Here is a 17,828-nt window from a genome sequence, read left to right as displayed (position 1 = left end):
CCGGTTAAAGAAGGATTTTTGAGCCTTGAGAGTTGAGACATGTATTGTGTGTGTGTGCCATTCAGAGGGTGAATGGGCAAGACAAAAGATTGAAGTGCTTTTGAACTGGGTATGTTAGTAGGTTCCAGGCGCACCGGTTTGAGTGTGTCAAGAACTGCAAAGTTGCTGGGTTTTTCACGCTCAACAGTTTCCCGTGTGTATCAAGAATTGTCCACCACCCAAAGGACATCCAGCCAACTTGATACAACTGTGGAACCATTGGAGTCAACATGGGCCAGCATCCCTGTGGAACGCTTTCGACAACTTGTAGAGTACGCACAGTACATGCCCCGACGTAATGAGGCTGTTCTGAGGGCAACGCCTTCAATATTAGGAAGGTGTTGCTAATGTTTTGTGCACTCAGTGTATATTGAAAGAGAAACATTTCAACTGTGCTTCTAGGTCGCACCATCCTGCTGTCCACCCACCACATGGATGAGGCTGACCTGTTAGGAGACCGCATAGCCATCATCTCCCATGGGAAACTCAAGTGCTGCGGCTCCCCACTCTTTCTCAAGAGCACCTACGGAGACGGCTACAAACTCACCCTGGTCAAGAAACAGAGTGAGAGCGGAGGTGAGTCTTTTATATGTGTATGTGTGTTTCTCTTTGTCATTTTGTCACAAGCTGTCACAGTCTATTATCAATGACAAACTTCCTCTGTCCCTCACTTTTAGGATATGATGGATTTGTTCTCTATCAGTGGAGGTTGTTGAGGGGACGACGGCTCATAATAATGGCCGGAATGGAGCGAACGGCATCAACACATGGAAAACATGTGTTTGATATATTTGATACCATTCAACATATTCCACTCCAGCCATTACCACGAGCCCGTCCTCCCCAATTAAGGTGCCACCAACCTCCTGTGTTCTCTATAATATCCTTCACTTTCTCTTTTAAAAGTCTTTGAACATGTACAGCTAGTATTTTGCCTCTGAAAATGATCTTTGTCCTCTACTTTTCCCGCTGCCCCACTCTCTGCTTACACCTTATCCTCCTTTCCCTCCCTCCATCCATCATGCTGTGTGTTTGTGCCTCCAGACCAGGTCACCCAGCCCCAGCCTCCATCCACCGTGTCCCCTTCCTCCTCCTCCCTGTCCCCCTCCTCCTCCTCCCTGTCTCCCTGCTCAGAGACCCGGGTCACCCAGTTCATTCGTCAGTTTGTGGGGTCCTGTCTGCTGTTGTCTGACTCCAACACTGAACTATCCTATGTGTTGCCCTCTGAGGCTGTCAAGAAGGGCTGCTTCGAGAGGCTATTTCAGGTACACACTCAGACAGACCTAGAGATGAAGGTACACCCACTCAGACACAGACACAGACCTAGAGATGAAGGTACACCCACTCAGACACAGACCTAGAGATGAAGGTACACCCACTCAGACACAGACATAGACACAGACCTAGACATGAAGATACACCCACACAGACACAGACCTAGAGATGAAGGTACATCCACTCAGACACAGACCTAGAGATGAAGGTACACCCACTCAGACACAGACACAGACCTAGAGATGAAGGTACACCCACTCAGACACAGACACAGACCTAGAGATGAAGGTACACCCACTCAGACACAGACCTAGAGATGAAGGTACACCCACTCAGACACAGACACGGAGCTAGATGAAGGTACACCCACTCAGACACAGACACAGACCTAGAGATGAAGGTACACCCACTCAGACACAGACACAGACCTAGACATGAAGATACACCCACACAGACACAGACCTAGAGATTAAGGTACACCCACACAGACACAGACCTAGAGATGAAGGTACACCCACTCAGACACAGACATAGACACAGACCTAGACATGAAGATACACCCACACAGACACAGACCTAGAGATGAAGGTACATCCACTCAGACACAGACCTAGAGATGAAGGTACACCCACTCAGACACAGACACAGACCTAGAGATGAAGGTACACCCACTCAGACACAGACACAGACCTAGAGATGAAGGTACACCCACTCAGACACAGACCTAGAGATGAAGGTACACCCACTCAGACACAGACACGGAGCTAGATGAAGGTACACCCACTCAGACACAGACACAGACCTAGAGATGAAGGTACACCCACTCAGACACAGACACAGACCTAGACATGAAGATACACCCACACAGACACAGACCTAGAGATTAAGGTACACCCACACAGACACAGACCTAGAGATGAAGGTACACCCACTCAGACACAGACACAGACCTAGAGATGAAGGTACACCCACTCAGACACAGACACAGACCTAGAGATGAAGGTACACCCACTCAGACACAGACACGGAGCTAGAGATAAAGGTACACCCACTCAGACACAGACACAGACCTAGAGATGAAGGTACACCCACTCAGACACAGACACAGACCTAGACATGAAGGTACACCCACTCAGACACAGACACAGACCTAGAGATTAAGGTACACCCACACAGACACAGACCTAAAGATGAAGGTACACCCACTCAGACACAGACACAGACCTAGAGATGAAGGTACACCCACTCAGACTCAGACACAGACCTAGAGATAAAGGTACACACCCACCCACTCAGACAGACATACAGACAAAGACCCACACACTCAGAGAGACACATGACCTAGAGGGACTTGACCTACACACATAGACAGACAACGACCTAGAGACTCTTTCAGGTACTCATTTAGACAGACAGAGAAATGGCACTCACTTAGACAGACAAATGTCACCCTATTCCCGTTATAGTGCACTACTTTTGACCAGAGCCCATATTTCCTATTCCCAGGCATTGGAGCAAAATCTGGCCATCTTGGCTCTGACCAGCTTCGGGGTGATGGACACCACTCTGGAGGAGGTCTTCCTCAAGGTGTCGGAGGAGGACCAGTCCCTGGAGAACAGTGATGCCGGTGAGACCAAAGAAATATGCTTTTACTTCTATGGGTACACTCAAAATGACTGCCAGTCCACCCATTATGCCATCATTGACTTGAATAGGGATGTCCATTCTAGTAATTCTATTTTTGTGTGTGGGACCAAAGCTTTGTGTGTCTGTCTGCGGCTACACGGATCAATAAAGTTATTTTGGGAGGGCTTCATTACATTAATAATTTATGATACACATCATGAATTTCATTTCTGCTGAGTTTGCAAACAGTGTTTGCGTTGCCAAATAGCTAAATGCTGACATAGACGTTTCACAAGTTATCTATTTAGTGTTGGTGTTGCAAATCTTTAAATGTTAATCATGATCTCTTAAATTCTCTCTCCTCCCAGACTTGAAGGATTCCCTAGGCGGTATCTCAGTGGGGAAACCTGCTGCTGCAGTGGGTGTGGGGGGCTCTGGAAAGCCAGAGGTAGGGATTAGTTCAACACATGCTTTTCAGAATGGATTATTAGTTGATTGCAAAACAGTTCATTATTTAAACAAATGAAACATTCTAGTAACTTCACAAATGTGTTTATTTTATTTTAGCTTCCCTTCTTTTCTAATTGATAGAAACCCCATTGGTTGACTAATTACTTATTTGACTTACTTTCTCCCTATCCTCCCTAGCCAGGGGCTCCTGCGGGGAGCAGCAGCAGTGTGGAGAGGCCAGAGGTAGAGCTCTCTAACCTGGTGATGTGCTCCAGGCTCAGCCAGAGCCAATCCTCCCTGCGCTCCTCCTCCTCCCTGGGGTCCGTGCTGGGGGATGAGGAAGGGCTCTACGCAGACTTCTACGGAGACTACTGCCGCCTCTTCGACAACGGACGAGACCCTCACTCTACCAGCCTGAGGGGTAAGAGTCCCACTGTTGTATGAGGAGACTGAAGGACATCGAGAGGGTGCTTGCTACTCAGTGAATACCTTTTTTTTTATCTTCATTATATTTAACCAGGTATGTTTTTGAGAACACATTCTCTTTCACAACACGTACCTGGCCAACTGGGGGCAATGAGATATATAGTATGGTTGGATGAGCTTATGAGAGTCATTTTCCTCCATGTGAGGTGTTTTTAGGCTTTTGCTAATGTCTCTCTTTGTCTCGCTCCATCTCTCTCTACCTCCAGAGGACGTGGAGGAGGCCTCCCCTGAGCCTGTGGTCCTGGAGGGGCAGGGCAGCTTCAAGCTGGAGGGCTGGTGGCTGAAGCTACGCCAGTTCCACGGCCTCATCGTCAAGAGGTTCCACTGTGCCAAGAGGAACACCAAGGGCCTCTTCTCACAGATCCTGCTGCCCGCATTCTTCGTCTGCGTGGCCATGACTGTAGCGCTCTCTGTGCCTTCCATCGGTGAGGACAACTACAAGTGACATTACATTTGAACATCTTAGTCATATAGCAGGCACTCTTATCCGGAGTGTAGTCAACTAAGTTTAGTAGGAGAAAACAATCAGTGGCAGGAAGAAGAAGACAAGTGCAGGTGTGAGTGCACGACAGACAGGTACCGTTTGTTTCCCCTCAAGTTCAACTACGGCTGATCTTGACCCTGACTTGGCTGTTTGTCAGTGTTTGTAGGTCATCGTGGTGTGATGTCTGTCTTCTGTTCTCCAGGAGATCTGCCACCACTGATCCTGTCCCCATCCCAGTACCACAACTACACCCAGCCCCGTGGCAACTTCATCCCCTACGCCAACGAAGACCGCCCACAGTACAGGTCAGACAGACAATGGAAGTAGGAGACTGCATGTCACTCTAGTATATCCACAATTTAAATGCGTTGTTTTACACATCCATAATCGTGTCCTTCTTTCTGGCCGGTAACATTATGCGTTCATTTGTGCATCTGAGTCTCAGTTATCACCCATCGTACACAACATCATTAGTCTAATCTACAGGACATGGGTGTGGTAAAGCTTCCTTCTGTAGCTTTATAACAGCCTCCTGTTCTTCCTCTCCTCAGGAGTAAACTGTCCCCGGATGCCAGCCCTCAGAAGATCGCCAACACGCTGCGTCTGCCATCGGGCGTGGGCGCCACCTGCGTCCTCAAAACGCCCTTCAACAGCACCCTGGACCAGCTGGCACAGACGCTCAACCCCAGCGCCAACAACAGCAAGACCCTGGCCGCCCGCTACTTTGACTCCATGTGTCTGGACTCCTTTACCCAGGGAGTGCCACTGTCCAACTTCGTACCCCCTCCCCCCTCGCCAGCCCCCTCCGATGACCCCGACACTCACTTTGAGGATGGGCTGTGGAACTTCACTGCCACCACTCCTACCACTGTCAGGGGTACGTATTTGCGCCCCTCCCACCGCCGTGCTCAATGCTCAGGTGGTAAAAACTGTCTAAAAGGATATATGTTATACTTCGTATGTAGGCTAATGTTTTATGTGTCATATAATTGCATTATATCAACATTATATAATTGTATTTGATAGCTACAGTGGAGTCCTGTGTCGGCCATTCTGGCTCAGACAAGGCTTACTTACTCTACTTGCTTACTAGTGTCCTCTACAGTAGCCTCCCTAAAAATCCTGCCTCTGTCTGTGTCTGTCTTTAGAAACGGTGACGTCTCCTCCCACCCTGCCCCTGTTCATTCGGGAGCTGGTTCGTTGTATCTGCTCCATGCAGGGGACGGGCTTCTCCTGCCCCAGCGGGGTGGGGGGGCGGCCGCCCCTTATGAAGGTGGTCACCGGGGACATTCTGGTAGACATTACTGGGCGCAACGTGTCAGAGTATCTCCTCTACACCTCTGACAGACTGCGCCTGCACAGGTAACAGACTCACTGGGGTCGGGCACAGGTAACAGACTCACTGGGGTTGGGCACAGGTAACAGACTCACTGGGGTCGGGCACAGGTAACAGACTCACTGGGGTCGGGCACAGGTAACAGACTCACTGGGGTCGGGCACAGGTAACAGACTCACTGGGGTCGGGCACAGGTAACAGACTCACTGGGGTCGGGCACAGGTAACAGACTCACTGGGGTCGGGCACAGGTAACAGACTCACTGGGGTCGGGCACAGGTAACAGACTCACTGGGGTCGGGCACAGGTAACAGACTCACTGGGGTCGGGCACAGGTAACAGACTCACCGGGGTCGGGCACAGGTAACAGACTCACCGGGGTCGGGCACAGGTAACAGACTCACCAGGCTCGGGCACAGACGCTTACACACACAATTTAAATGTCTTTTCTCTCTCCCTCCCTCTCTCCTAGATATGGAGGACTCACAGTAGGCAACATACAGAAATCAGTCCCAGAATCCTTTGGGAAAAAGACTCCGCCCATGGTTCGCAAAATAGCAGTCCGCCGATCAGCTCAGGTCAGCAGAATGGCATTTTCTTGAAAGGGGGAGGGTGTAGCGCACTATATAGGGAATAGGGCTCTGGTCTACAGTAGTGCACTATATAGGGAAAAGGGCTCTGGTCTACAGTAGTGCACTATATAGGGAATAGGGCTCTGGTCTACAGTAGTGCACTATATAGGGAAAAGGGTGCCATTTGAGATGCAACTCTAGTGTCAGTTTGATGGACAGGTTTATTATTACACTTAGCTATTTGCGCTGCTGTGTCATTGCCAGTGACAGAATTGTCCCCTCCCAATAGGTGCTGTTCAATAATAAAGGGTACCACAGCATGCCAACCTATCTCAACGTCCTCAACAATGCCATCCTGCGTGCCAACCTGCCTCCAGGCAAGGGCAACCCTGCTGCATACGGTAAGAGATGCTGTCCATGGGGAGAGGGGACATACAGTTAACTGCCAACATAAAGGATACACTTGAGTAAATGAGGGATACAAAGTATATTGAAAGCAGGTGCTTCCACACAGGTGTGGTTCCTGAGGTAATTAAGCAATTAACATCCCATCATGCTTAGGCTAAAGTTTGAAAATGCCCAGTTGCCCATTATTTTGGCTACGCGATGGCTAGAAGAGACCTCACTGACTGTTAAAGAGGGCTCTCAAAGGAGCATAGAGGTTTTTAAAGGGTGTGTGTGTGTGTGTGTGTGTGTGTGTGTGTGTGTGTGTCACCAGATCTCAACCCAGTTGAATACAGTTGAATTTTCCACCACCATTAAAAAAACACAAAATTATGGAATTTCTCATGAAAGAATGGTGTTGCATCCCACCAATAGAGTTCCAGACACTTGTGGAATCTGTTCTGTTGGCTAGTTGTGGCCCAACGCCCTATTAAGCCATTTTATGTCGGTGTTACCTGTACATACTCAGAAGCCTGGTTCCAGATCAGTTTTTTATCTTGCCAACTCCATGACGATGAGTGACAACAAAGATTATCTATGTACTGACAAGATACTGGACTGACCACTCTAGCAATGCAAATAAATGAAGGCAGACGAGAGGAGGCGGAAAAATCTGAGCCAATGAGAGGGCCGATGAGCCAATGAGAGGGCCGATATGTGTGTGAACAAAAGGCACAGCTCCGATATAAAATTGTTTTTCTCAAAGTTGCCGGAATGCCACTGGCGTACACTTATATCAATACATTCGTAAAAACCTAAACATTACCAACTTCTTTTAGATCAAATAAGCCTCACGTAGTAATTAGCAATCATATTTTATGTTGACCAAATTCCCACTTAGTCTGCTTCACGCTGTATTTTCACACGGACAGATTTAGGGCGGAGTCAAGAAGTCTTACTTCTCCCTTTTCTTCTCAGGCGACAAGGAGTTAGCATTATAGCACAGGCTGGCACTCTTGGCTGGGATTATTTGAATTGGGTAGTTGTTTATGTGAAAATGTATTTTCTTAGTTCCTTGTATTAGTATCTGGGGATCAATATCTGTTCCCATCTAAACCATGTTATTGATGTGTGCTTGATTCTGCAGGAATCACACTGACCAACCACCCCATGAACCGTACCAGTGCAAGCCTCTCTCTGGACTACTTGTAAGAATTTATGCATTGAGTATATTGTACTACTGTACCTACTGTATATTATACTATATGTGGCACAAAATTTCTGAAAAGTACCTGACAGTGTCTCCAATGGCACACTACTCCCTATTGGGCCTTATATAGAGGATAGGGTGCCATTTGGGATGCAGACACTGTCTTAGTAGCTTTCTTTTGGTCCCTCCAGGCTCCAGGGCACTGATGTGGTGATAGCTATCTTCATCATCGTGGCCATGTCCTTTGTACCAGCCAGCTTTGTGGTCTTTCTGGTGGCAGAGAAGTCGACCAAGGCCAAGCACCTGCAGTTTGTGTCTGGATGTGACCCTGTCATCTACTGGCTGGCTAACTATATATGGGACATGGTGAGGGGGGGGTGAAGTTTGTTGTTGTGTGCGTTGTGCGGGCAAGTGCTCCCTATAGCCGTACTCTCTGAAACAAGTCCTACCAGGGCCTGTCTGTCTTCTGTCTGTTTGTACTGTTCATCCACAGAGGGTCCTATGAATATTTGAGAGATATTGTCTATTTCTGCCAGCCTATCTAACTGAAACTCTCCTGTCTCGCTCTGTCTCTTAGTTGAACTACTTGGTGCCTGCCACATGCTGTGTCCTTATCCTGTTTGTCTTTGACCTTCCTGCGTACACATCCCCAACCAACTTCCCTGCGGTGCTGTCTCTCTTCCTCCTCTATGGGTGAGTGCACTTCACTGAAGACACATCAGCACGTCTCTTATCTAAGACCCATTATGAGGGATACACAGAAAATTTGCTTTTGGATTCAGGTAACCTGGAAAAAAAGCATAGACATTGTTCCATTGATGACATCATTTAAGAACAGTAATGCATTATTCATAACTGTCTTTGACGATATCAAGAAACTGTAATGAATGTTTAATGAATATAGCCTATTATCATACATTCTTTCTCTCTCTCTCTCTCTCTCTCTCTCTCTCTCTCTCTCTCTCCCACTCTTTCATTCTCTTTCTCTCTCTTCAACCTTCTCTCTATCTCTCTCAATACCTCTCTCTCTCTCTCCCTTCAGGTGGTCTATCACTCCTATCATGTACCCGGCCTCCTTCTGTTTCGAGGTGCCCAGCACGGCCTATGTGTTCCTCATCGTCATCAACCTTTTCATAGGCATCACTGCCACAGTGGCCACCTTCCTGCTGCAGCTCTTTGAGCATGACAAGGTGTGTGTTTTACTCTGCTGACGGTATTGGTGTACTGACAGATTACAGAATTCCTATAACTTTCCCCAAGGTTTTTCTGAAATTCCGTTTGAAAGTTGCCCGAAATCAGGAGGGAAGAAGCAGGAAATCCCGAAACTTCTAAACAGGATTTCTGAAAAACCGAAGAATTTGGGGAAAATTACCAGAATTTAGCAACCCTATTTGAACATTTCCTCACACCACTGTGTTTTGGTCTCTCCCTGCAGGATCTGAAACTGGTGAACAGCTACCTAAAGTCCTGTTTCCTTATCTTCCCAAACTACAACCTGGGTCACGGCCTGATGGAAATGGCCTACAACGAATACATCAATGAGTACTATGCTAAAATAGGTATTGTTACAGTTCAATTATATTTCAAGTTCTGTACATTTGAATCATGCCCTCCTCCGGTTGAATTTAATCAATCTATTCAATCTCTCTTAAATATTTAACTCTCAGGTCAGTTTGACAAGATCAAGTCTCCATTTGAGTGGGACATTGTGACCCGAGGGCTGGTAGCCATGACAATCGAGGGCTTTGTAGGATTCTTCATCACCATCCTGTGTCAGTACAACTTCCTCAGGAAACCCTTGTGAGTGTGTGCATGTGTGTCTGCTTGTGTGTGTGTAGGTGCATACATTTGTGTGTGTGTGTGTGTGTGTGTGTGTGTGTGTGTGTGTGTGTGTGTGTGTGTGTGTGTGTGTGTGTGTGTGTGTGTGTGTGTGTGTGTGTGTGTGTGACACCAATAAGATCCACTGTAGTGTTCTAGGTCTGTGCACACTCTGAGTGTGTGTGTGTAGGCTTCTGGTCCCCACAAGCATCGTAAACAAACAAACATTTGACCAACTGGGGACATTTTGTTAATCCCCACAGAGTCACATGCTATTTCTAGGGGGTTTAGGGTTAAGGTTATAGTTATTAGGGTTAGGAGCTAGGGTTAGTCGAAGGGTTAGGGTTACAGTTAGATTTTTGTGTTAAGGCTAAGGTTAGGGTAAGAGTATGAGTTTGGGTTACATTTAGGGTTAAGGAAAATAGGATTTTGAATGGGACTGAATTGTGTTAGCTGTACAAAGGTTAGCTGTACAAGACTGTGTGTGTGTGTGTGTGTGTGTGTGTGTGTGTGTGTGTGTGTGTGTGTGTGTGTGTGTGTGTGTGTGTGTGTGTGTGTGTGTGTGTGTGTGTGTGTGTGTGTGTGTGTGTGTGTGTGTGTGTGTGTGTGTGTGTGTGTACTGTAACAGGAGAGTACCAGTGAGCAGCCAGCTCATAGAGGATGATGATGTGGATGTGGCCTGTGAGAGACGGAGAGTACTGAGAGGAGATGCTGACAACGACATGCTGAAGATTGACAACCTCACCAAGGTCAGACAGACACAGAGATGCCAATGTGCTTTATTTAGCTTCAGGACCAGAATAGATAAGCGTATAGTAGGTTTAATAGCATTAAGGTCAATTGAGTATCACTAGACACTAGTGGTAATGCTGAGCGATTTGTGCTTTTTGAGGTTGTTTCGCTTCAGTTATTAAAAAAAGAATCACGGTTTTCGATTTGGATATTTTTTTTAAACATTGAAATGCACTATGCATTATGTGGGTTGAATGCTATAACAACACAGAATAAAACAATGAATAAAAGTCCCATGATGGTAGTGAGTGCCCATTACTGCTTACTTCCATAATTTATTCACACTACTTTACTTTAATAAAATATTTCAGTTGTTGTGTATAGTGCATTTTTTTATTTGATGACTTTATTATTTCATTCCAAGTCATCCTCTTATCTCTATAAAGCTGCTGTCTGACAAAATCTCTATTTTAGTAGTTATTCAAAGTAAATAAGGCATACTTTTATGCCTGCTGACCTATCAATCACTTAGATCAGGGATGGGCAACTGGTGGCATGCCTCTCTTTTGAAGGCCCTCAGATCAATTCCTCGGAGCCCCACCCCCAAAGAAACATATATATCCATATATATATATATATATATATATATATATATATATATATATATATATCCTTTTTTTTGGAACTCAGCCGGGGTCTTAACGAGTTAGAATAGTAGAATACACAAGGTGTAATTTCGAAATGTGGTTGTTCATCAGCAGTTTCTCTCTTGTTATGTCAGTCATTGACAGTCACTCAATTAGCCCATGTCAGCTAAAATGTATAGATGTATTCTAATGGCCAGCTATCTAAACTTAGTAATCATGGTCGAATTACCGGCCGGGGGGGCCACCATTGATTTTGTTAGTCAGTCTCACTCAGATATCATATTAAAAACTGCAAACATTTCTCTCCACTCTATGGCAAGTTGTGTAGAATCCTCTTCGCTCAATAGCTCAATGTGTAGAATCAATCGCTCAATGTGTAGAATTGCACATAATTAACTATAAAATGTATGGATGTGGGTACGCAGGCCTGTGAGCAACTGCGGCCCCTCATGATCAAAGTTGCCCATCCCTGACTTAGATAATGTATATTCAGGTAGAGATATTTGATTTTATTTGATTTGAGATACCTCGCGAAGCAACTGCTCTGTCATTCTCTGTCATGCTAAGCTATGTAGAATATTGGCCTGTTGGAAACTCCATACTGCATCGCACAGTTCGGGCTTCATCTGATTTCTGTGAGGAGAAATTGCACAATGTGCGCATTGAGCTCACAGATTTTTTTTTACAAGTGGAATTAAATAATTTAACTGATGTCATCAATTAGTTGTTTAACAACCGAAAAAATAACCAACATTTCGGTTAATCGCTCAGCACTAACTAGAGGCAACATTTTTGTGGTGTAAAACAGAACAGATCTGTGCAAAAAATACTATGCACCTCATTGTAATCTGGCAGCATGATTTAAATAGACATTTTTCTTCAACAATGTGCATTACAAGGAGGCTATTTAAACTTTAGAGTTATGTAAAACGCGCACTGCATAAATAGTCCCCTCCTTATACCATGCTCTGTGTCACTAGGTGTACAAGTCGAGGAAGATGGGTCGTATCTTGGCTGTTGACCGGTTGTGTCTGGGCGTGCGTCCTGGGGAGTGTTTTGGCCTCCTGGGGGTGAACGGAGCAGGGAAGACCACCACCTTTAAGATGCTGACTGGTGACGAGAGCACCACGGGAGGGGAGGCCTTCATAGGGGGAAACAGGTATTTTACATATACACCAGGTCTTGCGTACCAAATTGCACCCGGTTCCCTTTATAGTGTACTACATTTGATGGGCCCTGGTCAAAAGTAGTGCACTATATAGGTAACAGGGTGACATTTGGGACGTACCCCAGATGGGTCTTTAATCACAATGCTAACACAAATCTCAATGCTCTATGCTAGTCTTAGTAAAAGTTTATATCAGATACTGGTACTGTAGCCTACCTGAGATTGATACAGAAGTGGTTATTGCTAATTCCAATGCACGTCTAAATGTGCTATGCTAGTTTTAGTAATAAATCTGTACATCATGGCCCGTATTCATAAATTGTCTCAGGAGTGCTGATCTATAATCAGTTTAGCCTTTTGGATAATCATCAGTAAGACTATATGGACAGGGAGGACTTGAGCCTCGATCAGTGCTCCTACTCTTAGACGCTTTATGAATTCGGGCCCAGGTACTGTTGTTGAGCTGGATCTGTGTTGTGTTGTCAGTATCCTGAGGGAGCTGTTGAGAGTGCAGCAGAGCATTGGTTACTGCCCTCAGTTTGATGCCTTGTTTGAAGACCTGACAGCCAGAGAGCACCTGGAGCTGTACACACGCCTCCGAGGCATCCCCTGGAAGGACGAGCAGAGGGTACGGCTACAACACACACAAACTCTCAAGCAGGCACACACACACACACACACACTCCACATTTCACATTCAAAATATTATATTACTGTGCTATTTTTCTGAATCGATGTTGTTGAAAGGTTCCTTGTTTACTTTCGTCTTCCCCTCTCAGGTGGTCTCATGGGCCCTAGAGAAACTGGAGCTCTCCAAGTATGCAGACAAGCCCGCTGGCACCTACAGTGGGGGAAACAAGCGCAAGCTGTCTACTGCCATCGCCCTCATCGGATACCCCTCTCTCATCTTCCTGGTTAGACTCACTCAACCCCATCACCATGGGTGTGACCCAAATGGCACCCTATTCTCTATATAGTGCACTACTTTTGACCAGGGACCATACGACTCTGGCTAATTTTTATTTTATTATATTTTTGGGTTCTCTTCATTTAAAACAAAATATTTATATTGTCTTTTGTTTGAAAAATTCTAAAATACTTACAAAAATACATATTCTCCTCTGGATAAGATCGAATACCCTCAGTTCTGATTGTGTCCTGTTCTGTGTGTTTGTCCAGGATGAACCTACTACAGGGATGGACCCTAAGGCCCGCAGATTCCTCTGGAACCTCATCCTTGATATCATCAAGACGGGACGCTCTGTGGTGCTGACGTCACACAGGTGAGACGCTCATTCTCATCAGACATGTACTGCACACTGTGTGCTGCTTATGTATTTACTACTATCTGTATTGTTGAAGTGTTGTGGGTAAGACGTCTGTTATCCCCTGCCTTGCCCTCACACCCACGCTTGTTTTGTCCTCCTGGCACTGATTCTGCCGATAGCAGTGACTGTCAGTATGTCTGCTAAATGACTCAAATGTCAACTGTGAATGTCTCTGTCTCTGCAGTATGGAGGAATGTGAGGCTCTGTGCACCAGACTGGGCATCATGGTCAACGGCAGGTTCAAATGCCTGGGCAGCATCCAGCACCTCAAGAACAGGTCAGCAGAAGTGCACACTCACTCAGCTAATGCAGGGTGTGGCCTCACTCTGTTGCTAGGCCAACCAGAAGCTGAAGACATTATGGGATGAAAACTCATCTGTAATCATCTTTGAATCACCCTTCTTTTTTTCTATTTCCTCCTTCCTTCAACTTGTCGTTTGTCTATACGGTTACACGACCTGTTATGTCATCTGTGACCCTGTTGAAATACTTCAGAAATGCATCCTTCCTTCCTTATTTCCTTGAGGTAAGCACAGATCCATATGTGGTTAGATAGATGTAAGCAAGGTTACCACCCTATTACTCTCCCAATCCAACCAATTTAGATCTGGGATTACTTCAAGGAAGAAGATTGAATTTCTAAATTAAGCAATCATGGCCTGTGTGTCTTGTCTACTCTCATCCTGGTTGTGTCCCTTCCTTAGGTTTGGTGATGGTTACATGATCACAGTGCGGACTAGAATCAGTTCCAATGTGAAGGAGGTGGTGAGATTCTTCAACAGGAATTTCCCTGAGGCTGTACTAAAGGTACACATTACATTTGCCATTTAGCAGACGCTCTTGTGCTATTTTTTTGTACTGCATTGTTGGGTTTGGAGCCTGCAAGAAAGGCATTACACTGAACTTTGCACGTGACATTAAAACTTGATACATGAGACTTATCCAGCGCGCTTACAGTCAGTGCGTTCAATTAGGGCTCTATTCATTCCGCATCGAGGAAGCTCAGCTTTACAGCGTGATTTAAATTTAAAGGCAATGTTCCTGCTCTAGCAGAGAATGCATTCGCGATAAACGCTGCGTATGTCGTCGGCTCAATCGGAAATGACCTTAAAATGAAAGCTTCAGCTTTACAGATTGAGTAGAACCCTAAGTTTAGTTGGACCACTTATCCCAGTTGTTGCAGGTAGACTCTTCTTTGACATAACTGCTATCAGCAGTCAGTGGCAGGGAAAAAACGCGATTGCAAGTAAGACAAGTTGTTTGAATTGAATCCACCCCCAGGAGCGCCACCACACCAAAGTCCAGTTCCAGCTGAAGTCCGACAGGATCTCCCTGGCCCAGGTGTTCAGTAAGATGGAGCAGGTGGTGGGGGTGCTGGGGATAGAGGACTACTCTGTCAGCCAGACCACACTGGACAATGTGAGTTACTGTTACGCTGTGTTTTAGTCATTTCCAGTGGTGGGAAAAAGTACCCAATTTTCAAACTTGAGTATAAGTCAAGATAACTTAACAGAAAATGACTCAAGTAAAAGTGAAAGTCACCTAGTACAATAGTACTTCAGTAAAAGTCTAAAAGTATTTGGTTTTAAATAATTGCTAAAATATACTTAAAAATCAAAAGTAAAAATATAAATATTTTCAAATTCCTTATATAAAGCAAACCAGACAGCATCATTTGTTTATTTTATTTGTATTTACAGATAGCCATGGAGCACTCTCCAACACTCATAATTTACAAACAAAGCATTTTAGTCTGCCAGATCAGAGGCAGTATGGATGACCAGGGATGTTCTCTTGATAAGTGGAAATTAGACAATTTTCCTGTCCTGCTAAGCATTCAAAATGTAACAAGTATTTTGGGGTGTCAGGGAAAATGTATTGAGTAAAACAAACTTTTATTTAGGAATGCAGTGAAGTAAAAAATTTAAATTAAAAAAATTGTCAAAAATATAAATAGTCAAGTAAAGTACAGATACCCTAAAAATCTACTAAAGTATGTATACTTAAGTACTGGTCACTGGTCACTGGTCATTTCCACACTGAGACAGTACAGATGAGGTGATTTTAAATGTTTATTAAAACATGCACAGAAATCGGTTATTGCTGTTTGTTTGTTGACTTGAGGCCTTGCAGCTGAAACATCTAAAATAAAAAGTCTCAATTATATTCCCTTGTCTTTGTTTCTCTGCGTTCTCTCCCTTCCCTAGGTGTTCGTGAACTTTGCCAAGAAGCAAAGTGACAACCTGGAGCAGCAGGAGAGTTCCCCCCCTGGTGGAGGCCAGTCACCCCTGCAGCGCCTGCTCACCCTGCTGAGGCCCCGGCCGGCCAATACGGAGCTCAGCGCCCTGGTCAGCGAAGAGCCGGAGGAACTGGAGAGTGACAACGATGAGGGCCTCATCAGCTTTGAAGAGGAGAGGGTGAGAGGCGGGAAGAGAGAGGAGAAAGTGGAGGAGAGGGTGTAAAGGGAAGAGAGGGTTTGAGGGGAGAGGAGAAGACTGAGAAAGTGAGATGGGATGTTGTCTACATAGATACACTGTGCAGATCACACTTAAGTACTTAACTGTAAGTAAACTTGACTGTATTTTATCCTTTACTAATCACCGGTATGTCTCCATGGCAGGTGCAGCTCTCCTTTAACACAGATACTGTCTGTTGAACTGTGGAAACTCAGAGAGGGGGTGTGGCTGGACAGACAACGTGGGAGGAGGAAACTCAGGGAGGGTGTGGCTAGATATACAAAGTGGGAGGAGGAAATTCAGAGAGGGTGTGTCTATTAGAAAGAGAGAGGAGGAAATATACATCAGAGGAGGCTGGTGGGAGGAGCTATAGGAGGCAGGGCTCATTGTAATGGCTGGAATGTTTGATTCCGTTCCATTGATTTAATTCCAGCCATTACAATGAGTCCATCCTCCTATAGCTCCTCCCGCCAGCCTCCACGGATTTACATGTACTAGGAAGAGAATGGACCGTCTCTATCTACCCAAGGGAAAAGTAAGATACATTTAATTTTTAGCCTCAAGCACCTAACAGTGACAGAGACTGAGGCATTGGACTCAGAGAAGGAGACACAGTGGGACAGAGAAGAGAAGGACAGAGAAGTGAAGTCAGCCTCTCAAAGCTGTCACAGAGTTAGCCATGGTTAAAGGCTGAGGTGACGAAGAGATCGGTCTTCTGTCATGGGAAACATACTGCTACGGTGAGAATGCTTGCATTTTAATGGAGATATGTTGTTATAGGAATGTTTATATGTATTTTTTTTATATATATTGATAGATGGGAACACTGAAAACCAATGTGGTGCATCTAGAAAGGACTGAAATCAAAAGGTCTGATTAGGTATTAATGTCGCTACTAGGTAAGTTGGCTTCATTCACTGCCGATGATGTCACAAAATATCATATAATTCCTTCTGATATGACCACCTTACTCAGTCTAATCTTTTATCAGATGTTTGACGCAGTGAATTTGTGATTCAACATTGGTCAAATTTGTTCCGTCCCTGCCAAAGTACAAGTTGCATCCTAAATCGCACCCTATTTCCTATATAGTGCACTACTTTTGACCATGGCCCATGGGGCTCTGTTCAATAGTAGTGCATCATGTACTGAAGGGAATAGGGTGCCATTCGGGACTCACTGTTCCTATTCAACCAGAGATTCCACCCCAACCCCCTTTAAAATCCTCTACCTGCCTTGAGAGCATGCTGTCATGAAACCAGTCAAACTAGTGTTGCGTCATACAGTATATATATCTATATTTTTCTGTGGCAAGAAGAATGATTTATTTTCTAAATGTATACAGGACAGATATCTGATCTGTGATTGATTTTGAAATAACTGATGATGGTTGATAGCTAAGTAAGTTTTGACGTGAGTCCTGAATCGTTGGCCTTTTATTTGAAATCACTTTACTAGACTAAGTGAGTCAGAGGAAAGCTGCACCAGATTTCCTCTTTTAAGAGAATGTAACGGAATGATTCTATATGTTGATGATGATGCTGATGGTGCCTCCCAAATCTCTAGCCTCTTCATTTGGACACTGTATATTTTTGTCTCGACATGATAATTAGAGCACTTTCTACTGAATGCTGAATTTTGTGCTTCTACAAATCATAATGATTTGTTTCTATCAACAAGATCCTATGTTGGACACCATGTAATAATTTACTTTACAATGAAGGTAATCAACAAGATAATTTAAGTAATCAAAAACCGTAAAAAGAACTGAACTTAATAATAATTCTATCCTGTAATACCTATAAGGACACATACAGG

At 44.9% G+C, this 17,828-nt stretch overlaps 1 protein-coding gene across 2 annotated transcripts in view; it reads left to right on the top strand.

The window, feature by feature from the left end:
* The window catches only part of LOC139411169 (ATP-binding cassette, sub-family A (ABC1), member 2), an 89,422-nt gene extending 73,111 nt beyond the window's left edge, over positions 1 to 16,311 (top strand). The window contains exons 24-50 of one of the 2 annotated variants that reach the window (XM_071157081.1): positions 442 to 615; positions 1,084 to 1,304; positions 2,821 to 2,941; positions 3,309 to 3,388; positions 3,589 to 3,811; positions 4,083 to 4,301; positions 4,563 to 4,665; positions 4,912 to 5,237; positions 5,509 to 5,722; positions 6,168 to 6,273; positions 6,557 to 6,668; positions 7,799 to 7,859; positions 8,053 to 8,227; positions 8,439 to 8,554; positions 8,904 to 9,051; positions 9,297 to 9,420; positions 9,529 to 9,661; positions 10,308 to 10,428; positions 12,039 to 12,217; positions 12,713 to 12,854; positions 13,006 to 13,140; positions 13,406 to 13,509; positions 13,739 to 13,831; positions 14,259 to 14,361; positions 14,836 to 14,973; positions 15,762 to 15,971; positions 16,175 to 16,311. In XM_071157081.1, the coding sequence (XP_071013182.1) occupies positions 442 to 615; positions 1,084 to 1,304; positions 2,821 to 2,941; positions 3,309 to 3,388; positions 3,589 to 3,811; positions 4,083 to 4,301; positions 4,563 to 4,665; positions 4,912 to 5,237; positions 5,509 to 5,722; positions 6,168 to 6,273; positions 6,557 to 6,668; positions 7,799 to 7,859; positions 8,053 to 8,227; positions 8,439 to 8,554; positions 8,904 to 9,051; positions 9,297 to 9,420; positions 9,529 to 9,661; positions 10,308 to 10,428; positions 12,039 to 12,217; positions 12,713 to 12,854; positions 13,006 to 13,140; positions 13,406 to 13,509; positions 13,739 to 13,831; positions 14,259 to 14,361; positions 14,836 to 14,973; positions 15,762 to 15,971; positions 16,175 to 16,210 (3,917 nt within the window). In that variant the 3' untranslated portion in view covers positions 16,211 to 16,311. Of the gene's footprint in view, positions 1 to 441; positions 616 to 1,083; positions 1,305 to 2,820; positions 2,942 to 3,308; positions 3,389 to 3,588; positions 3,812 to 4,082; positions 4,302 to 4,562; positions 4,666 to 4,911; positions 5,238 to 5,508; positions 5,723 to 6,167; positions 6,274 to 6,556; positions 6,669 to 7,798; positions 7,860 to 8,052; positions 8,228 to 8,438; positions 8,555 to 8,903; positions 9,052 to 9,296; positions 9,421 to 9,528; positions 9,662 to 10,307; positions 10,429 to 12,038; positions 12,218 to 12,712; positions 12,855 to 13,005; positions 13,141 to 13,405; positions 13,510 to 13,738; positions 13,832 to 14,258; positions 14,362 to 14,835; positions 14,974 to 15,761; positions 16,088 to 16,174 lie in introns of those variants that run through there. The other variant, XM_071157080.1, reaches the window with a different exon arrangement.
* Positions 16,312 to 17,828: the final 1,517 nt, after the last annotated feature.

The sequence above is a fragment of the Oncorhynchus clarkii genome, chromosome 6 (genome assembly GCF_045791955.1).
Source record: "Oncorhynchus clarkii lewisi isolate Uvic-CL-2024 chromosome 6, UVic_Ocla_1.0, whole genome shotgun sequence".
Classification (NCBI taxonomy): Eukaryota; Metazoa; Chordata; class Actinopteri; order Salmoniformes; family Salmonidae; genus Oncorhynchus; species Oncorhynchus clarkii.
The sequence above is the reverse complement of the archived record's forward strand: the minus strand, read 5'-3'. Positions and strand labels throughout refer to the sequence as shown.